Source organism: Carcharodon carcharias, chromosome 15 (genome assembly GCF_017639515.1).
Source record: "Carcharodon carcharias isolate sCarCar2 chromosome 15, sCarCar2.pri, whole genome shotgun sequence".
NCBI classification, from domain to species: Eukaryota; Metazoa; Chordata; class Chondrichthyes; order Lamniformes; family Lamnidae; genus Carcharodon; species Carcharodon carcharias.
The window spans coordinates 101,336,077-101,358,527 of NC_054481.1; the positions used below are offsets into that span (position 1 = coordinate 101,336,077).

The 22,451-nt window shown below is 41.2% G+C and overlaps 2 protein-coding genes across 2 annotated transcripts in view; one reads left to right on the forward strand and one right to left on the reverse strand.

The window, feature by feature from the left end:
- Positions 1-3,523, forward strand: part of LOC121288126 (chymotrypsin-C-like) — a 28,468-nt gene extending 24,945 nt beyond the window's left edge. The window contains exons 5-7 of the mRNA XM_041206479.1: positions 843-988; positions 1,871-2,023; positions 3,488-3,523. Of these exons, the coding sequence (XP_041062413.1) occupies positions 843-988; positions 1,871-2,023; positions 3,488-3,505 (317 nt within the window). The 3' untranslated portion in view covers positions 3,506-3,523. The remainder of the gene's footprint in view (positions 1-842; positions 989-1,870; positions 2,024-3,487) is intronic.
- Positions 3,524-5,798: 2,275 nt separating this feature from the next.
- Positions 5,799-22,451, reverse strand: part of rcc2 (regulator of chromosome condensation 2) — a 37,724-nt gene continuing 21,071 nt past the window's right edge. The window contains exons 7-12 of the mRNA XM_041206214.1: positions 17,579-17,745; positions 15,966-16,146; positions 14,968-15,073; positions 12,971-13,043; positions 11,122-11,199; positions 5,799-10,297 (exon numbers count right to left, since the gene is read on the reverse strand). Coding sequence (XP_041062148.1) covers positions 10,193-10,297; positions 11,122-11,199; positions 12,971-13,043; positions 14,968-15,073; positions 15,966-16,146; positions 17,579-17,745 — 710 coding nt within the window. The 3' untranslated portion in view covers positions 5,799-10,192. The remainder of the gene's footprint in view (positions 10,298-11,121; positions 11,200-12,970; positions 13,044-14,967; positions 15,074-15,965; positions 16,147-17,578; positions 17,746-22,451) is intronic.

The following is a 22,451-nucleotide window of genomic DNA, read 5'->3' on the forward strand; positions in this document are numbered from 1 at the left end:
CCCATAACTCTCAATTATCAAAAATCCATCCAACTCAGCCTTGAATAGATTCAATGATCCACCATCCGTGCTACCTAGGAAGAGAAAAAAAAATCCTCATCTGTCTTGAAATCTCATTTTTAAGCTGTGTCCCCTTGTTCTAAGATGAACCCCACAAGATGAACCATCCTCCCAGTATCCATCCTATTAGGTCACCTCTCTTTCTTCCAACTGCTCAACCGTTCTTCATAAGCCCTTCATCCCAAGAATCAGTTGAGTGAACCTTCTCTGAACGGCTAATATGTTTATATCCTTTTTCAAATGAGACCAAAACTGTACACAGTGTTTCAGATATGGTCTCAACAAGGCCGTGTGAAGCTTCAATAAAACTTCCCTACATATTGCAATGATGGAGAATGTATAGTTTGAGGACACATAAACAGTGTGGAACCACCTATTTGCATTTAATACCATTCATTTATCTGTTTTAATGTTCAATACATCTGTCTAGTGGAGACATAGTCTGAACTTCACTGTGATAGATTTTTTCACTTACTGGAGACAAACAGATTGTGTGTCAACACGTGTCATGTGATAACAATCCAAGAATTGGAGTGCAGTGGCAAGAGTTCTTTGTTCAACTCCTGGATGATAAAAGGATTAAGCTCAGCTGTCCTTGAGTACCCTGCAAACTCTCACTAAGATTGGCACATGAATAATGGCAACTTGGGTAACATACTGCAGGATATCATACTCCAAAGAGTCAACATCTTCAGGGAAGGAGGAGAGAGGGAGAGGATGAGTGAGATTTTCTTCTAACAAAACAGCTGACTTCAACCATCTCTATTTAATTCTCATTGCAGCAAACGGTCCCATTGCTGACAATCTCCAGCAGGCCCTTATGCCGGTTGTAGATCACGCAACATGTTCCAGACCAGACTGGTGGGGTTTTACCAAGAAAAAGACAATGGTTTGTGCTGGTGGAGATGGCATTGTTGCTGGATGCAATGTGAGTAATTTGGGAAAAAATGCACAACTACACAATGAAAATTCAAAAATAGCTTATGTTTTTAACAAACTTGGACAAAAGGCAATGCAAGACCCAAAGTGTGAAGAGCAGAAGAGACAAACAATGAACTTGGGTTTCAAAATTCTGGTGACTCTAGAAGGGGAAGGCCAAATGCAGTAAGAAGCTCCATAATTTTAAGGTCCAGAGAAAGAAGAGCTAGAGTAGGAAATGTTCTGATGTGTTCGTGTCAACAGTTAGAAGGATGTTGACAGCCCATTTACATTTTTAGTGGAAAAAACATGAAGGGAGGAGCCAAAATAGCCTTCCTAAGTTAGAGACAAGATTGTTACTATAGAAACATAGAATGCTACAATACTTGAGGAAGTCATCAACCCATCATGTCTGCTCTGGAAATGCTAGGCATGAAGCTTTTTCAGCCAAGTTAATATCCTGACAAGGTTTGGCACCATAGGTTTATGCTGTCTCTCGTGAAAATCACAAATAGAATACATTTTGGTCAATTGGTTGATGGTTGAAGACATCCTTATCCTGTCTGAGGAAATACCATTTTACTTCAGCGGATCTCTCTCCTGAAATGTTATGAAGTTGGAATTTCTCTTCAGATACTCTCGGAATGTAGATTCCATCAGCAGCCACCAAACTTGTGTTGTAAGTTTGTGTTAAAAAAAACAAAAGATGCGTGGCAAAGCATGGTATAAGATGAGATTGATTGGACAGTACCATGGGCTGGTAAGAACTGGCTTCATGCTACTACAAGCAAAGTAAAACTAGATCAAATAATTTCTCATAGGACCCTAGCAGGCAATGACCAAATGAATACAAGTATGACTTAAAAATAAACTTACTACCCTTTCTCAACAGGGGGACTCTGGTGGACCTCTGAACTGCCGGGCTACTGATGGAACCTGGGAAGTGCATGGCATTGCCAGTTTTGTATCTAACTTGGGTTGCAATGCCAAGAAGAAGCCCACCGTTTTCACTCGTGTTTCTGCCTTTAATGGCTGGGTTACTCAGGTACGCTGGAGATATGGCAGCAAATGGCTGATATAATGGTTGGGGCTGGATGCAGTAGTGCAACAGAAATGAACATCCATGGGTGTTTTAATTTGCCTTATTGTGTTTGTCTGACTCAACATCTAAAGCTATTAGGATTTATAAACTTTATGATACTTTTGCTTTTTCTCCCACTATGTAACATCGAGAACAGGGTCATACCTAGGGACAGCTAGAAAATAGCAAGTCCAGGATATGCTGCTACTTATCCATGTGCATTCTGCGGAACGCGCTCCAAATGGACCAAAAGCTGTTCATTTGTTTCAATTAAATGATTCTAGCTCATGATGGTATCTGCCAAAGCTGAGAGTAGAAATTAGCAGCTGATGGGAATTATAGGACCAGAATTTCCTGGACAGTTTCACCATAACTAGGGTTAAAGAATTCTTTCCAGAGAAAATTCATGTGCAACTAATCGTACAAATTTCATGTCAAAATATCATTATGCATAAATTTCAAGCGCTATTTCCAAGCTTCTTCCGCCAAAATTCTCTTGCCATTCACCCATTAAGCACTGATCCCCCCAGCCCTCCTGCAAATGACTTGCAGGAAATCGGAGTTGAATCTCCCGCCAGCAAGGTTCTCTCAGAAATCGGTGGAATTTGGGCAGTTTCTGCATAAATTCAGTAATCCTGGAAACTCCAGTGCTAATTTTTCATCACTCAATCTGAGTCCTGGTTTCACAACTTCAGCAAGGATAACAAAAACGGTAACCAACATTATGAATAATTTTGTAGAAAAGACTTGAACAGGGTAACTGGCTAGGAGGAGGAATGAGATCATCTGTGTAGAGAACTACATTTAGTAATAGTAACTCTGCTTCTTAGTGTGTCATCAAATTTAAGTATCAAGCTAATTAAAATGTTCCAACCTAATTCCTCAAATTGTCTCAACAGATCAATTTTAAGTCAATTTATTACCATTCCTTTTCTCTCCTAAAGCACACTTGGAGCATAGCTTCACAGATGCAGTAACCCTTAGTGCCTTTCCCAAGTGGTTTTTTTATACATCAGCGTTGTCAGTGAGGGATGATAGTCCTATTCAACCATGAAGCAGATTGTAGCTGAGCCAAATCCCATCTTCATCACGATAACCCAATTCACTTTCCACCAGGCACACTGATCAGGGCCAGAGGCCTTGTGTTTATTTTTGCTTAATAAAGTAATGCACTTCTAAGCAGGTTCTGATGATGGGGGCTTTACAGTTGATTAGGCTATGACAAAGGTGTGGAAGGCACTAGCTTTCCAAAATGGATTGTTCATAAAATGAACATCCAAATTCTCCATCCCCCTCACATAGTAGGCATTAAGACTAGATCAGAGGATCTGTTACAGTCCCACACTCTAGCAGCAGATAGTTCTGTGAAGGAGTTGCATTCCACTATAATCACCCCAAAGCTAGTAACTGTCTTGTCTTATTCCACAGATAATGGCGAACAACTGAAGTGAGTCACAAGAGGTGCATGATTCAAGAGCAGATTTTCTCTACAAATCAATAAAAAAAATTAACTTCTATTTGCTTTTGTTTTTTTGCCCAAACTTATAGGCTATGCACAAATGGACACTGGTCTTATACCACAGAATAACATCCAGGTTGATCTAAAAACCATAGGCTTCTATTCTCATAACCCTTATACCATACACTACTCCCACACTTAATGCCACACAATTCACTGGTTAATATCCATTCATGTCAGCTCCCTACTATTCAAAAGGTTATAAGTAGTTCTCAGCTAAATCAAAGCTTTATTCTTCAGACAGAATTGGGCTGCCTTGCAGCCAGTTTGAAAGCCAACTAGATTTTTTTTTGATTTAACAAGGCTTTTATTACAGAAAGCGACGTATAGTAGCAGGCTGTCTACCACTACTCTCCGGTTTAAAACGAATGAACTAAAGCAGGGAGTATCTTCAACCTAGTTAGAAGTAATCTGCAAACTCAGAACTGATGGCTCATTCATACTCAATACCTTAGTATGGAGCTGTATTGGCCTTGTATTCAATTCCCATTAGTTGGGTGGTCTAATAAAGCAGTAATGCGCTTACCACCAGCATGCTTTGGTTCAGGAGAGAAGTCACATAGCAGGTTGTCCCAAATTCTATTCGCTGGCTCTGGTGGAAATTTGTATGGGGATTTGTTTTATTACTTCAAGGGCACTATATGAATAAATTGTTGTTAGATAGAATATGCTTTGTGCTCCCCATCCTAAATGTCCCAATCAAGAATGGTCATTTACACAATTGCCAGCTTTTAGTTTTGTACATCTTTAAGCAACTTAAAGTTACTGCCAGTTCTGAAAGGTCTTAACTCAAAGTGTTTACTTTTTCTCTCTCCTGATGCTGTCATATTGCTGATTATAATTAAAACTGAAAATGCTGTAAGTAAAGAGACTGCCGTTGTGTTCAACTATGTACATTTTGTGTGTCATGCTTGACCTGGGCTCCCTTTACCTACAACTTCCTTGCAAACTCGGCTCCAATCTCTGTACTCAGTTGCCCATATCCCACCCTTCTGCAACATACCTTTGCCAGTTTCCTACCCAATTAACTACTGATCCCACAGCCCCATGTTCCATCATAGGCCCGTGCCCTATCCATTTGCTTTACAGCTGCAATCCAACTATGCCAGCTCTTTCCTAGCAAACATCTGCTCAAACCTCCTTCCTAACGACTACTTTGTCAATCTGTGCAGGCAAGGCCTTCTCAATTCGCTTCACTCGAGGAAACTATTAATATCGTGGGTCTGATGAATCTGGCCCATGACTCTTTTCCCCACCCCAAAAATCACACTACCCATTTATAAAATATCCTATCGTCCCCATCGCACCCAAAATAGTCACTGCCAAGGTCTATCTGGCTCATTCCTCTTATGCCTCTTCTTGTTTGATCACTGTCCCTTCTTCGTCTACAGCTTTCCAAAGTTCCACACCAATTTGTAGCAATTGCCTGTTTATTCCAGCTTTCCAGAATTTCAATCTTCACCTGAACTCCCCTCATCTCATGACCTCTCCCCTCGCTGGTACCTTTGCTCTGCTCATTTGAATGACTTTGTATTCTTTCCTTTTCAAAGAACAAGCAATTAACTGAAGACACCATTTAAAAATGAAATGTCTGGTACAATGAATATCCAAAGTGCTTTACAGCCGATGAAGTACTTTAACATGTTGTCACTATTGAAACACAGTAATCAATTTTCACATAGCAAATTCCTGCAAACAACAAAGTAATCTGTTCTTTGGTGTTGCCTGAAGAAATTTCAGGTGACAGGAAAGCATTTGATCCTCTTATCCCATGACATATTCAGGGGCAATAAAGAACAAAAAAATGCTGCCGAAACTCAACAGATCGGGCAGTATTTGGAGAGAAAGAGCTAACATTTCAGGTTGGTGACCTTTCATCAGTTCTGACTCTCTCTCTCTCTCCACAGATACCACATGATCTGCTGAGTTTCTCCAGCTTTTAAAACTTCCAGCATTGGCAGTACTTTGCTTTGGTATTACAATTTCAAGTCAATATTCAGGACAGCAGGGCAAAGTTCCCAAGGTTGAAAATTTAAGAAAATTGTTTTTAATCATGTCGGGGGCATAAAATTGAGCGTGTACTGTTGGTTCATTTGCAAAAAAAGTCACAGACAAAAAAGGATGAAGGTAATTTATCCTGAGGTATTACACCAGCACCTCCTCCCAAATTTTACAGCTGTTAATGGACCATATAGAAATTACATCCATAGTCGCACACAATGGAAGGAAACACAAGGTAAAATTTATTCAATTTATTGCAGGAAATACAAAAGTAAAAAAAAAAAGGTTTACAGCACTGAACAGGCAGCTAATTGGCTACAAATCTCTAACTAAATCTAATGATGCCAAGAAACTAGTCATTAATAACCAGCATGAAAAGAGACGCCCCCTTCTCACCCACTTTACTAAACAAGCCGACAATTCACCTCCACTTGGGAAGTGTTAGAAACTTGCAAATGTTCAATTCCATTATTAGTTTTGTGTTGCCAGGGAAGCCATTAACAGTACAACAAGTGGGTGGTGTTTGTGCGCTGTGGAATAACTTCCCCAGGCACCACAGCTGCAATGAACAGTTCTAAGTTATCCTCCTTTGGGGTAAATTAGCTGAAGGAGCAGGATTTTTTCCCCCCATTCTTTCCAAAAAGGGAAAGGCATTTTGGGGGGTGGGGGAAAGAAAGGAAAGAGTTTGCACTATAATAGCTTCATGGCTTGGTCAACACATTTTTTCCCCCATAAACGAGGTTTTAAGCATGTTGAACCACTTTCTACTTTATCAGAGTACAGCGTTTCTAAATTTGGATATTTGAAATTGACAAAAACAAAACCTTGGTATTTAAAAAGGGAAAGTTCAGCTTGACTCCCCATTCAGACTATGAGAATTAAAGTTTGCAGGATTAGGTTCCAGACACCTGGAGCTGAAAACTAGAAGCAATCTTTGCAGGCACATGAAAACACAAGTAACACATATGAGGGAGGAGTCAAATGCAGCTGATCACAGGCCATTTGACCTATAGCCTTGAATAGCCTTCCTTTCACCATGGAGAAAAAATATTCAAGAAAACAAGACAACCAGTTACAAAGTTCCCATAGAAGAGCACCATCTCGTGCTCTGTCTGGCCATTTTATACACAAATTCCGTCCAGTTCAGGGGTAGTGAAAGATGGAAACGAATCCAAAGTTATCCAAGTTACTTTATCTTTGAGATAGTCTGGTTGAATTCCATGCAAAACTTACAGAAAAGAGTGCATACTCACAGCTACTGGTGCAATACACCGTTAGTGCAACTTGCACCTGCAAAGTTATGTGGCACATTCAGACCCAATTCCATAAAACCTGGACCTTTGAAACCAGAAGGGAAAAAAGGGCAAAATCTGGGCTAACTTTTCCACATTTGCCACCTTGACAGTTAAAGATTGGTTGCTGCAGGAAGACACCAACACAGTTAGTGCCATGCAGGGACATGTGCCAGATTAAAAAGGACCAGTAGAGAAAATGCACACACTCCAGTACAGCGATGAAGTTTTCAGGATAATAACTTACCAGGGTCTCAAAAACTCAATAATCAGGAAAGTATAAGTAAATGTAGTCAATGTAGCTGTTAATGACATCAGAGCACTGCCGGCTACAGAATGGGAAGCAGACAGGTTGGCTGGCAAATTAGAGTGGGGGTGATGGGGGGGAAAAGGAAAACATTAATTTAAAAAGCCAAACCAAATAAAAGGGAGGCAAGTTTATTGAACATTTTACAAAACAGAATTTTGCGGCACGCTCCAGTACGGACTGAAATCAGGAATCTGCAGGGTTATAAACAGATGGTATCAGACTTAGTTACACAATTATGACATGTACATTGGTGCAAATTTAACCGGAACGCAAAATCCAGTTTGAATTGCAGCCAGCCAATCTCTTCTCGCTTCTTTAAAGGAATGTGCAGTTTATCGCACAAACACCAGCAGGTAACCCAAGTCATTTCCATTGAGGAAACACCAAGATGCCAACAACACCTTCACCTTGTTAAACAATGCACTGTGGAAAGAGGATGCACCACTGGGTAGTCAGAGATACCCCAGCACACTCAGCTTATTCTAAAAAAAAGGTCCACTCCCCACAAAACTTGTTAACAAGCATTTAAAATAGTGACTAGATTATGGATCAGTTGAATTAGAATTGTTAAATTATTGATTGGCTCATGTTAAAATCCTTCACCTCATCAGTAGTTCTGCTTAGGATGATTATAATAATCAAATCTCAAGGGTCCTGCCAGCACATTCACCTCAAGCATCTGAACTGTTAAAATTTATCTTGACAGACGTAATGAATTTAAAGGAATGCAAGATGAAAGAGAAAGGTAACTATGCCAGCGATTTTGATTTAGCAAGAAGGCTAAACAAAATGCTAGAAAAATTGTGCAGCAGCCTCTCATCCTCAAAAAATCTTAAGGGTGTAATTCCAATCCTGTTTATCAACGAGGGCTGAAAGAACTGGATTGATGATGACAGGGTGAGTTTTGCATCTGCGGAGTCAGGCATATGGTTTTCTGAACGGCAGAAGCCATTCTGGAGAGCAGGTGACCAAGTTGTACCGTACGTGCACTGACACCTCTGAGAAACCATCAATACTGCCCACAATACAGCCAGTCAGGTCTCAAAGAGGCAATGTATGAATCGCTAGTGGAAGGCAAAGATTACAGCTCTGGTAATTAATAGTCAGGAATGAGAATTGAATCTCCCTATTTCAGTTTTGAATTTACAATAGCAGGTTTACCATGACCTCATTTATGTACTTAACAGATGAGAAATCTGACAAACCACCAAAGGATATCAGAATTTAGAACAACATAATGAGGGTTTAGTGTGCACATGTTAATATCTAAAGCATCTAATATGATCTATTCACTAATGCTACAGGAAGAATCAAACATGTTTATAATAGCCTCACCATTAAATGTATAGTCGAACTACAAATACAAATAAATTTGCCAAATACTCAGACTCTTTTGGTGTGGTAGACTGTCCTGCATCTAATCCTGTTGTGCCTTATGCTCCTAATAAAACACCCAAACTTACCCTGATCTTTAGAACAGCAAAGAGGTTAATCAAATAATGAACAGTCAATAAACCATGGTATTAGAAATAACTGGACCCCACCTCCCCTTCACTGTGACAGATTCCTTGCTCCGAGTTCCTTTGGACCTCAATTCTCTCAGGATTGTAGAACTTAGTGCCAAGTTCATTCTTCCCTCTCTAGGGAAAGGCGGCAAAGGAATGTTATAATCCTTACATTTATAAATGACCATGTCATTGAAAAGTCTCAAAAAAACACCTCTAATGACTTTTCAAGTCTAAGCAAAAGAAGTATCCCAAATGGTTCAGATTTGGGCTGATAAAGTTAGTGCACAAAGATTTCACCTCGTTGCCTGAGTACTCTCAATTTAAAAAAGAAAAAAAAGGGAGGGGGGGGGGGGGAGGAGAGGACAGAAAAGAGGATAAAGGTAGTTCCATTAGCTTATCAGAAGTGTAGAATGTAACCAAACACTAGCTTAACTTAATATAAACTAAGAATGGGAGGTGAAAATGTGACACTTCTTAGGGCTGTGCAGAGGAAATCACTAACATCGATTTATTAATTATTGGCAATGAGTTGGCCAGAGTGGGACATCATAAGGCACTTCACACGGGTGGTGTACTATTGACAGCAAGTGTGCTTCACTCCTGCTGTCAACAGCAAAATAACATGACCCACAACCTCAATGGCGCAGGGGCCTCAATCCTTTGTGGGATCTCAAGGATAGAGGTCAGAAGCTATAAAACACAAGCATCTTTCGACAGGCCCTTCAAAATAAAGCTGGAGATATGTAATTGCACTAAAAGGGAGCTTGTGGTTTTCAGTGAGACACGGGTCTCTGTTGGAACATTGCTCCCCTATAACACCAGAGACAGTGCTGAAGTCCAACCACTCGGGTCCTGTACTAGCCTACAGGAGCATCTGTTATTACAAAACCTGAGTCACATTTTAGGACTTAGTGGTTAGCAGAACCAGATGAAAGATCCCTGCACCCTTCCCAAATAATCAAAGGGAGGACACTAATTTCACAATTCACAAGTACACCATTGGCCATGCCATCTGACCAGGTCAGAACTAAAAAATTAGAAATAATTGTACCAGTGTGATGGTTTAAATGTAGCCATTTGAAGACCATGATTCCCAGCATTCCAGCTTGTTTACACCACTCTTGCTGACCAATTAAAACAGCCAAATCTAGGCTTTAAAAATATACAAAAAGTTCCAACACATCAGTAGGAAATGGCCATTACTGAAGCAATGGTAACACAACGGCCATGGAACACAAGTAAAATTAACTATCTGCGTGCATCGTTAAATCAATTGCTCTGGAAATACTACTACTAGCTGCATATGTAATCGCGATCATGTAAGTACCACTAACATTTTTTTTTAATGAATTGGAAAGTTCTTTATAGGATGTTGTCCATTGCCTGGCTCCCTGTTCAGTGTGGATTTTTTTTTTTAAAAATCTTGTTGACCAGTGCACTGCAAACTTCAGCTGCCTTTGTTCAAGTGAAGCTTTCATGTGTGGTTGCACAGGCTACACAGCATCAGATAATCCGTGGGTTATATTCAGGCAACTTCTTAATCCTCTCTTTCTCTGCATCACTTTCATCTCTCGCTATCATCAACGAATGAGCATGGCCCATAGCGACCTGCAGGAAAAAAAAATAAAATTCTTTCCCTACAAAGCATCACTGGGCATAAGATGTTGACTGTCGAAGATCTCTAGAAAGAAAGACTTGCATTTGTATTGGGTCAGGATGTCCTGAAGCACTTTACAGCCAATTAAATACTTTGAAGTATAGGGAATATGACAGCCAATTTGAGAACAGCATGATACCAGAAACAGCAACGTGATAAAGACCAGATATATTTTTTAAAATCGTGTTGGCTAAGGAATAAATATTCACCAGGACATAGAGGAAAACTCTCCTACAAAATAATGTCTAATAATCTTTTACATTGACCCGAAAAGGCGGGGGGGGGGGCCTCAGATGAACGATTCATCTGAATGACAATGCAGCACTCCATCAGTGCTGTGTCAGCCTTGATTTTGTGCTTTTTAATTTCTGGAGTGTGATTTGAACCTAAAATCATGCGGCTGAGGCTAGAGTCCTCCCTAGCCATTGAACCAAGGCTGGCACTGTACTACCACAGTGACCTTCCGTGAATCAAACAATTTTGATACAGCCTTGATCCTCTTCAAACCAGTAAAGATCAGATTCCTTTTTGGAGTGTCAACAATCTAGAATTAAAGTTTTCTAGGAGCCCATTCCACATCCACTAGACTATAGGGACAAAAATATTATAATTTCACGGCAGGGTGGTGTGCAATTCTACACTGGAACTTCTGCAAGAGTGATAAAATCCCAAATGAGCATTTCGGAGCAATGCAGATAGCAATGCTCAAGAAATATATTCTCGTATACTTCTTACAGTTTAAGAGGAAAAAGGAATGAGAAAAGCTCACTCTCACCTGCTCAATATAAACTCCATCCAAGGTCTTTATCTCCTGTGCAGTGGTGGAGGATTTGGGTTTGTTGTCTCCATAGCCCTGTAACATCAGTAATAGTTTAAATTATATCATTGGACTGCAGTTATAAGACTGTCATACGCTGGCCCACGTGGCAGGAACCGTTATCAAGCCATTTCTATTTATAAATAAGGTGCAGGCATTTGGTGCTGCAAAAAAAATATCTATTGCATATTAAAAATGTTAAGTGGGTCACAACATTACATTTCAAAATGCAATGAAGAATCCTGTCTGCCTCAATCGATAGCAAAATCCATTTTAAATGGGTTAATGTTTGGTTACAGTGCCTGTAGGTGGCGATGTATATGGTAGTTTTCAATTATAAATCGATCACCGACATTAGCTTGAAAAGCAGCACTTTGTATTAAGTGAATTGCCCTGCACTTTCAGGCAGTTGCCAGCAGACGTCTTGTTAGGAAAATCCAGCAACCTTCTCTGTTCTGATGTAAATAAACTTAGCTGAACATCCCAGTTTCCTCTTTCACTGCCTGTCAACATGGTAAATGTTAGACTGGTTTCCAAAACCCCTCCATCAAATTCTCCTTTCAAGTCTGTCATACAGTTTCTGTTGCAACCCCTTTGAATACAGTAACATCGAAAGATGGATCATTTTATTTATTTAATAGAGTGCACTTGGACATACTCACGTCATCATGTATAACACCAATGCCAAATTTGTGCAGGACATTCATCTTGCACTGATATACAAGAACATGTCCAACCCACCTGCAGCAAAACCTTTAAAGGTACACACATCCTTACAATTTCTTCCTCTCCCTGGAGTGGCCAGTGAATACTATCCCCACTGATACAATATTTCATCCTCGACCCACTAACCAGCACTACAATCTACTTCAATTCACTCCCCCAAAAGCAGGAACACTGACTTTTTGGCCAAGCTGCTCCTCCCAAGTTCCAAGACAAATGACCCCCTTACCATCCAATCCTGCTTAATTTACATACTGCACTTGGTCTGGACACCCTATAATAAGCTAATCAAGGTCTGCCTGTCTGTCACAAGGATGTGCCAGAGTCACCAACGTCAAATTAACTTTGAGCAAACCAGGAACACAGAGACTACCCGAAAAAAGACCCGAGACTTTCTTTGTTAGGATCAGATAGTGCCACCAGAGGAGCAAGGGTTTTACAAGAAGGCTCAAGGTTCCTTGCAGGCCACACTGCAGCCAAAAATTTAAACTTACATATCAGCAAGTGGACCATTTGCACCAAACACTGGAACATCGATGCAAAGCTGTTTTTATACTGACGTTATAGTTAGATAAATGCATCCCATGTCCAGAGTTAGGGTCAAAATGAGTACCAGAGCAAAGATCAGTCAGACTCCGTGGAGGAGGGAGTCTCACTCTACATCACTCTCTAATCAGATTAGATCTCAACTCTAATGTGGAAAGTCAGAGCCACTTTGTGCCAATGCTGATGTAGAGTAAATACTTCCAGCATTAAGTATATTTAAATGGCCCTGGAGATTCTTGGTTCAAATCCTTTCTCTATCATAAAGTCCCCACTTTTCACATCAATTTGACCACAAAAATGGAATAAACTGTTATACACATTCAGCCTTATTGAATCTTTAACAGTGACCTTTTGGTAGATATAGTTCTCCATTCTAGTGGCTTTGAACTCCAGAAACAGCCTTGCTTCACGCATTTCTTGGTGACATTAGGACGTCATTGTTCAAAACAGGAGGGTGATCGGCATCACCTTCTGTGCATGTAGATGCACACGTGATGAAGCTCAGTTTGTAGCCTGCAATTACCAGCACAGTTCTTACCAATTCTCCAAAGGTAGGTGATGGCCCCCAGCTGATTGTGCTCTCATCGGCTGCCACAATGATGCTGCTTTTCCTGAATACAAAGAAATAAAGAACATTCCATGATATTTAAAAACATCTCTTTTCCAGCCTGAGAATTTTTCCAAATGTTGTGAACAAGCTGAAGTCCTGGTGAAGGATACATACCCCCAAAATACCATAACAGGTCCTTTCTCTTTATGAATGCTGCTCAACTGGTTATAAACTTAGCAGCATTTTCTGTTTTTGGCAAATTTCCATTATTTTCCCTTCAGATGTCGTTTGCATTGCCAAGCATTTGTGGTTTAAAAAGTAGAGGATTGCATGGAACTACTTTCAATCATTCAAGGACAACCATATAGTTAAGCCCCATTCTTTCATTTACTTGCCCCCAGGACTCTTGTGGCCTTTCATTAGGAGTACTAAGCCTATCAAATGTGAGCAAACTCAACTATCCCTGATAATGAGCAGAAGCACTGCTTACTGCACTAAGCCAGACAAGACCAGAAGATCCCAGATTATTAAAAACAAATAAGAAAATGCTGCAGATACTCCAAGAGGTTTGGCAGCAGCCCTGGAGATTGAAACAGAGTTAACATTTCAGGTCAATGAACTTTCAACAGAACGGGTCATGAATGTTCTGATAAAAGATCATTAACTTGAAACATCAACTCTTGTTTCTTTCTCCACAGATGCTGCCAGGCTTGCGGAGGACTTGCAGCATTTTCTGTTTTTAATTCAGATTTCCAAGATCCACTGTTGTTCTGCTTTTGCAGATGATTCCAGGTTCAATTCCTCACCCTGTAGGTCTCATCCAGGGCAGAAATGTGGACACTACAAAAAGTCTCAGCCACCTTTGGGGCAAGGGAGATTTAAAAAAAAAAGTCAATTGGAGCTGCTGCTGTTGATTGCATTTTGAATCTGATGCAGAACTGCACATGCACACTGTCCAGGGTCACAAACGTTGGCACCCTCAGGAGAGGAGGCAGGAAAATTGGCACAGCTTGCAAGAGCATAACAACAGTGAACAGATGCTGCAGATGGGTAAAAGCAAAATACTGCAGTTGCTGGAAATCAAATAAAAACAGAAAATGGTGGAAAAACTCAGCAGGTCTGACAGCATCTGTGGACAGAGAAAAACAGAGTTAACATTTCGAATCTATACGACCTTCTTCATAGGTTGGCATCCCCATCTACAGCAAACAGAATTTTAATTGGACCAGCCAAATAAATACTGTTGCTTCAAGAACAAGTCAGAGGTTTGATATTATGCAGGTGACTGACAACTCCTGACTCCCCCAAAACCAAGGCACAAGTCAGGAGTGCGATGCAATACAATACTCTCCCCTTACCTGGATGAGTGAAGCTCTGGCAGCATTCAAGAAGTTTGACACCATCCAGGGTAAAGCAGCCTGCTTGAGCGAGATCCCATCCACCAACTTAAACAGTCACTCCATCTACCACTAGCACAAAATGGCTGCAGCATGCATCATCTACAAGATGCACTGTAGCAACTCCCAAGCCTGTGACCTCTACCACTCAGGGGAGCAAGGGCATGAGAAAACCATCACCTCCAAGTTCACTCACCACCCCGCCTTGGAAATATATCACCGAATCAAATTGCTGGAACACTACCAAACATTACTATGGCAATACCTTCAACACAGACTACAGCAGTACAAGAAGGTGGTTCACCACCATGTTCAAGGGCAATAAATATTGACCTTTACCAATGATGTAAATATCCTGTGAATGAATAAATTTTAAGAAATCTTTCTTACAGAAAATTCTATTTAACATGAATGTACTCAAGTATCTTCTCCGCCTCCTCTTCTTTTATTTAATAGAAAATGGCAAGGCAGGCAATAGTTTTAGGCTGGTAATGCACATCAAATTCAGCCTAGGCATGCAAGTCAAAGATAAGAAGTTGTGACCAAGAGTCCTATATTTGCTCAGCAATTCTGCAGCTGTTTACTCACCCACTGGACAGGCTTCGAACCTTCCACCCACACAGGTCCTGCACCACTTTGGGATACATCGTAGAGTCACGGGATGTGTTAGTTGCACCCCAGAAAAACAAGCCACCTGTGAGGCAAAGTGGGGAGGGAGACCGGAATCACTGGTCAATCAAATGCAAAAAGAATATCCATTATCACAAGTGGTCTATTCCAAACTTGTTAAAACGGTCCTCCGATATTTTACAAGCTACCATCAAGCAGGTACAGTCAGGAAGAGTTTGTCCGAGTGCCTGAGCTCTAAGTCAGTTGATGCTTAAAATGTATCAGAAACAGGAATTAGTTGAAGAGCAAACTTGCATTTATACAGCACTGTTTACACTCAGAGCATTGCAAAGTGCATGACAGCCATGTGAATTACATTTGAGTTATAGCCACAATTATGTAGGCAAACATTACAGCCAGTTTGTGCACAGAAAGAGCCAAGAACATTAAATGAGATTAAAATAACTAGTTAATCTGGTTTAGTACTGAAGTGAAGTGTCAGCCTAATGTCTGCGCTCAGTGTACGTTTGGAGTGGAATTGGAACCCTCAAGTCTACACTCAGATTACAAGTGCTATCACTGGGCCAACTTGAACTGGAATGAAAGATACTCCAGCATCAGGGTACAGTACCTACAACAATGAGGGGTGGGGCATGGCAAAAACATACATTTTCCAAAAAGCAAGCTTTAAATTGGCAAGCAGTTCCATTTTAATGGTGCTGTTTCACATGCTGAGTTGAAAGTGGGATAATCCTACCTAATAACACTTGGGTGTCTTTTTGTTGCAAATAAAATGAACATTGAGCCCCAGAATGAGGTTAGAGATCTGTATGGAAAGGCAAATCCGTCAAGGTCAGCAAGCTGGTGGGAGGGGCAGTAATAATGGCCTTGGTCATATTATTCACATTTCATTGCCACACAAAGCAAAACACACTTCACAACTATATAATGAAGAAATATATATGTGCATTACTAACCCATTTCATTCACTGCAAATGAGCAGGTATTTCCTGCGCAGATCTGTACAGCACCTCTACCTGGGAAGTCAAACAGCTTAACAAGGCGCGGGACCATTTCATCCTTCTGTTCTGTGTGTCCGAGGCGGCCATATCCTCCAAATCCCCAAGTAAACACCCTCTTCTGCGAATCAAGAGCAATCTAGGAAATGCAAAAAGACAAAGGGATCACTCTTCCAACTTTGCAAGGCTGCGCACTCATTAATTCATTAGAGGTGTATACCAGGCCAATCTTCAGGAATGTCACCTACAGTAATGACAGACATGGGCAGTAGTCAATATAGTCAGGGAACAGCAGTGAGAAAAGGTCAGGTGCCACTATGTTCGGAAGAAAAGTCATATTTGAGCTCTCAACACATGTTGCCAGACCTGCTAAGATTTTCCAGTACTTTCCATTTTTATTTCATATTTCCAGCATCTACAACATTTTGCCTTTAGCCTGGTGCCACTATGCTTGAGGAAGGGCACAAGTCCCGATTAAATGTGAGAATGGAGTCACAAACACAGCTTCCCGCTAAATAAGCCAAGGGAAGAGGAGGTTAGATCAGTCTCTTATCCAAAATAAGAAAGAGGAAGAGGAATTGAAGATAAATTCTCATTAAATAGAAGGGTAGGGTTCTGCAGGTAGATAACATATTATCTACTTGCCTGTGGAGAGCCCATCCCATATTGCCCTTGAGGAGGGGGTGGTCTTCTTGCAAGACACGTGGTGAAGGGTTGGCAGTTGGATTTGGCCAGTTGGATTTTGGCCTCGAATTATAGTTTTCTTTATATCTGTTCATGGACTGGGCCAGCATTTATTGCTTAATTGCCCTTGTGAACTGAGTGGCTTGCTAGGCCATTTCAGAGAGTAGTTAAGAGTCAATCACAATCACATCGCTGTGGGTCTTTGCTTCCAGAGGATATTAGTGAACCAGACTGTACGACAATTGGCAATGATTTCATGGGGCAGATTTTTTTATTGAATTCAGATTTCACCATCTGCCGTGGTGGGATTTGAACCTAAGTTCCCAGGACACTCTCTGGAGTACTAGTCCAGTGACAATACCACTTCGCCACTGCCTCCCCGTGAAGGAATGCCAATATATATCCAAGTCCAGATTGCGAGAGACCTAAAGGAAGATCCCAAGAGTCTTGTCCTTAGATAAAAGGTGGTCACAAATTTGGGGCCGTCCTGCTTGGAATGGGTGGGTGGGGGTCACTGATAAAGACAATTGTGAAGACAGGGCCGCATTGGCTCTTTTCAATACATCTTCTTAAAAAATATCTGCAGAAGGATCATTTCCCTCTGTATGTTCTTCCTTTGATGACAGAGAAAAGCAAGAAAGTATTTATCTTTATTCCATCCTCCACACGAATAATTTTCTTTCTAAGGGCATAAATTTGTTGTTTGTTTTCCGGAGAGATAGGCATCTTCCTTCCTTGTTAAGAAAAAAAGATTTCAGATTGACTGATGTCACTCTAAAATTGATGCCATTATTGGTAGGGAGAATGAGATTTCAGGTGTACAGGTTAGGTTACACAGCAGTTTGTTTAGCAAGACAGTCTCGAGCACAAATCATTCTCTCTTGTACCGTGTGATTCGCTCCGCAGGCCACCTCACGGACAACAACATTTGGCACTGGTAAGATCTGGCCATCTTTTGTCTTCTCCAGGAAGATCGCTACACGCCGCGGCACCACCTCACAGTCAAATTCAATTCTCTGGGCCCGGGCAATGAACTTTCCATCAGAGTTGTGTCCTGTTTGAAAACCACAGTAATTAAAATAGAATGTTACAGGACAGAAACAGGCCATTTGGCCCAACAGGTCAATGCCAGCTCCACACATGGTCCCTCCCAGGTTACTTCTTCTCCTCATAACAGCATATCCTTCTATTCCTTTCTGCCTCATGTAATGCACCTATGCAAGTTGCCTCACCCATTCCATGTGGTAGCAATTTCCACATTCTCAACATACTTTGGTAAACAAGCTTCTATTCAATTCCTTATAGTGTTAATTTACTGTCATGTATGTTCCCTAATTTTGGGCTCCCCACAAGTATAAAACATCTTCAGTATATCTACCCTACTGAACTACTTCATTATTTTAAATACATAGACTTTAAATAGATCTCCCATTGAAACAGCTCATCATTCAGAAGTTAGCATAATTGAGTTTTTCCATAATACCACACGAGGTGCCAAATATATTTTAAACCAAGCAGTGAAATTAGATTAGCAGAGCAAGAGTCAAGAAGCACTGTTCATTTCAGACACCGTAGGACGTGTAGTTTTAATCGTTTCTCCAGCTCCATTCTGACACTGTGGAAGATGAAAAATTGGCAGAAAAAACTTGGGCAAAATACATTTAGGACATTTAGATTACAAACCCGGTTATCATTACCCAAATCACATTTCCTTCACCCCAAAGTTTTAACCAGAGGTGCTCACATTGTCACCACTTTCTCTCTCTCTCTCTCCACCTCCACACCCCAGTTCTCTCCTCTGGCATTGGTAATGACACATGCTAGGGTGTTGTTAGAAGGGTGCCTTAGTGTGCCTCACCCATGTAGCAATCCTTCACATGGGAGCTCAGACAGCAAATGTTGGGAGGCATCATAACCTGTCTCACTTAAAGGTCATACATGCATCCTTTCCAGCAGGTGGTACTATGGTGGTCAGGCACCCCCCCCACGGCCAGGGCTGGTGGGGAAAATGAGAATGACTTTGGCAGACATTAGCTAACATTACAGGGATCAAGCCAAAGGTTTTCTGGTCTGTTTGGTTACAGGCCACATTTTACCAGCTGGGACATCAGGGAGGCTGCATTTATTGCCTTTATATTGCATCAAGGCCTGGGACCCATGTCAGCATCTCTGGCTCCAGCACAAAGTAAATTTGCCCTATTCTTGCACTGAAGGATATGGGAACTGGCCATTCAATCCCTCAGGCCGATTCCGGCATTCAATTAGATCACGGTTGATCTGCACCACAGCTCCATTTTCCTACCTTTGCTTCATACCATTTACAAGATGCACTGCAGCAGCTGGGCAAGGCTCTTTCAACAGCACCTTCCAAACCCACGACCTCTACCACCTAGAAGAACAAGGGCAGCAGACACATGGGAACACTACCACCTGCAAGTTCCCCTCCAAGCCACACGCCATCCTGACTTGGAACTAAATCGCCGTTCCTTCCCTGTTGCTGGGTCAAAATCCTGGAACTCCCTCACTAACAGCACTGTGGGTGTACTTTCACCACATACACTGCAGCGGTTCAAGGCAGCAGCTCACCACCACCTTCTCAAGAGCAATTAGGGATGGGCAATAAATGCTGGTCTAGCCAGCGATGCTCTCAGCCCAAGAACAAAAGAAAAAATCCCAATACGTTTACCCAACAAAAAAAATCAGAGTCTTGAAAACTCAAATCATTCAAGTATCAGCGATTTGGAAAGTTCCAAATTTTTACCGTGTGGAAAACATGTTTCTTGATTAATGCGCACATTCAATAAAACAAAATAAAGCCCAGGCACATAAAATGTACAGCACAGTAACAAGCCATTCAGCAGTGTGTATGCTGTAAACAAGCCAGTCTTTGCCCACTCCAATTACTTCATGTAAAAGTGTACAAAGTTTTTACGAGAATAGTTCCATGTATGAGGAACTTCAGTTACAAAGCTAGATTGGAGAATTGGGGCTGTTTTGGGGCTGTTTTCCATGGAAAAGAGAAGGCGGACAGAAGATTTGATAGAGGCATTCAAAATCATCAGTGGCCTGGACACAGTAGATAGGGAGAAACTATTCCCATTGGTGGAAGAATCGAGAACAAGAAGGCACAGATTTAAGATAATGGGCAAAAAAAAAAGTGGTGACACAAGGAAGAACTTCACACAGCGAGTGGTTAGGATCTGAGAATATGGTGGAGGCAGTTTCAATTTAGGCATTCAAGAGGAAATTAGGTTATCTGAAAGGAAAGAACATGCAAGGCTACAGGGGGAAGGCAGGGGGTGACACTTGGTGAATTGCTCCTTTGGAGAACCAACACAGACATGATGGGTGGAATGGCCTCCTTCTGTGCTGTAGCCATTCTCTTATTTTGTGAATTTTCCCCTCATAGTCTTTTCACGCAATGTTTTTAATTTTCGAAAATCGTAGCTAGAGTGGAATTCAGCACACCGGCAGAAAAATTGATGCAATCATTGGAACTTTTCTGCTACTGTCATGGGCAGGTTGGAACAGGCCAGCGATATGAAAGGTACATTGCTCATTTACACAAACAGGTCGAGGGCTCAGCAAACTGATAGCCACACACACCAAAAACAGGTAGCAAGAGGAAAAAAACACTCAGAAAACCATCTGTACCACAAAAAGGCGCTAGCACATCCTCATTTATATTATGTGCCATCTCCAGCACCAGTACTATTAAGTACAGGAGAGGGAGGGGTGGGGACAGAAGCAATCATTCAGGCTCTCCTGGTCTTTTTGAGATGGAAATGCTAACTATCCGAGCTCAGAAACTCAGAAGTTCCAGCTCATTAAACTGCACTTCAAGAAATTCATGCCCACCCAGATCAAGGAGGTGAACATCAACACCAGATAACGACTCTGATGGTCTTAATCTGCCACCAATCTTACACTGATCATGTGTGAAACACTCATTAAAACAAGTAATGATTCCATTGTGAGTTTGTTTTTGAATGTGGGTAATCAGCCCTTCCGTGCAGCAGTAGTAGTGTTTATCAAGTTGAGGGGGAAAACATATACATGCCAACAATGTGCAATAGATTAATAAGTCGAATGTCGAATTGCTTAAATCACTGTGCTAGCTTTCACACTGAAAACCATTCCAGGAGTCAAGTACTGCACTCTTGGAAGCAACTGATATGGCAGTTCTCTGGCTCCATCTCTAGCTCCCTTCCCCCTAAACACATTCAGAGTGGAAGATTCATGGAAGTTTGTACAGCATTAAGAAAAATCAAAGTTAGTGGGCCCAACTCTGTGGGAAGCAGTTAAGTGAGAAGATTCTGTTCTATATTAAATTGGTAAGGGCATCTTTTTGCTTCCCCACAACCTGACTCAATTCAGAACTCATTTGATGTGAGACAGCATTCAGGAAATTTCTACGCTCATTGAGTGAAATGCTATTTGTCCAAGTGCCACAATTTTGCAGCAGCCTCAGAGACCATAAAAATACCCCTTTCTGGACAGCACCAAATTACAAAAGCATGATACTGCAGATTCTGAAAGTCAAAAAGCAGAAAATGCTGGAAATATTCAGGTCAGGCAGCATCTGTGGAAACAGGAAGTTAATGTTTCAGGTAGATGGCCTTTCAGAACACACAATTCTATTCACTGCTGCCAAACCTCAGCTCATGGCGCAGTACAGTGCTTAAAAGACTCCTTTACTCTGAGGGGGGTGATGATGAAGTTTCTGTTGTTCCCCGTCTCACAAAAAATAAGTTACAAACTTCCTATAAAGGGGTGCACCCCACAAAGGGAGAGCAGTAATAACAATATATGTTCCAAATAATCAAAGCAAATTACCCAACTAATGTGTGCAGCAAGGACAAACTGAAATAAATACAAAGAGATTCTTAAAAGTTTTTTTTAAAATGTTGCATTGGTCATACCCTCGGGTTAAGGCACAAGTACAATGGCCTACAAGAGCAACAACTTCCTTTCTCCTCCCCTACAAAAACTGGCACAAGACAACACAACTCTTTTTCTCCAGCCTCTTAATTTCACTATCAAGCTCAGCTCAGCCTAGGAGCATGGCACACTTTGGGAGGAATGCAAGTTTATTTACAGATTTGCCAATTGCCCTCAGTAATCTGAGTAAAGTCAAGGGTCAATAGACAGTGGGAGAATAATGCTGGGGGGTTGTTTACATTCACTTGAAAGATATGGTTTAACAATACATCTGAAAGACAATACCTCTGACAATGCAGCATTCCTTCAGTACTTCATGGTTGTGTCAGTCTAGATCAGGTACTCAAGTCTCTGAAATAGGGTTTGGGCCTACAAATCCCCTGACTCAGGCGACAGGGGTACCACCGAGCCAAGCCTGGCATCAAATCACTTTAATGGACACTAGTACACCTACATCTGTGTTCCTGAACATAATGCAATGACAGCCACCCTCTATTAGAGAAAGCAGCTTGCTGATATTCACGAAAAAAAAATACAAGCAAGTCAACAAATACGGAAAAATAAATTTTAAAAGGAAATAACAGAGATGGCTGATGAGAGCCGTGCGGTTAACGCGTGGACTTCTAAAGGTGTTTGATAAAGTGGCTCGTCAAAAAAGTTGAAGCCAATGGAATATAAAAGGGACAGTGGCAGCATGGGTGCAAAGTTGCCTGAGTGAAAGGAAACAGTAGTGGTGAACAGTTGTTTTTCGGACTAAAGTAAGTTATATAATGGGATTCCCCAGGGATTGGTGTAAGGAGCACTGTTTTTATCGATATT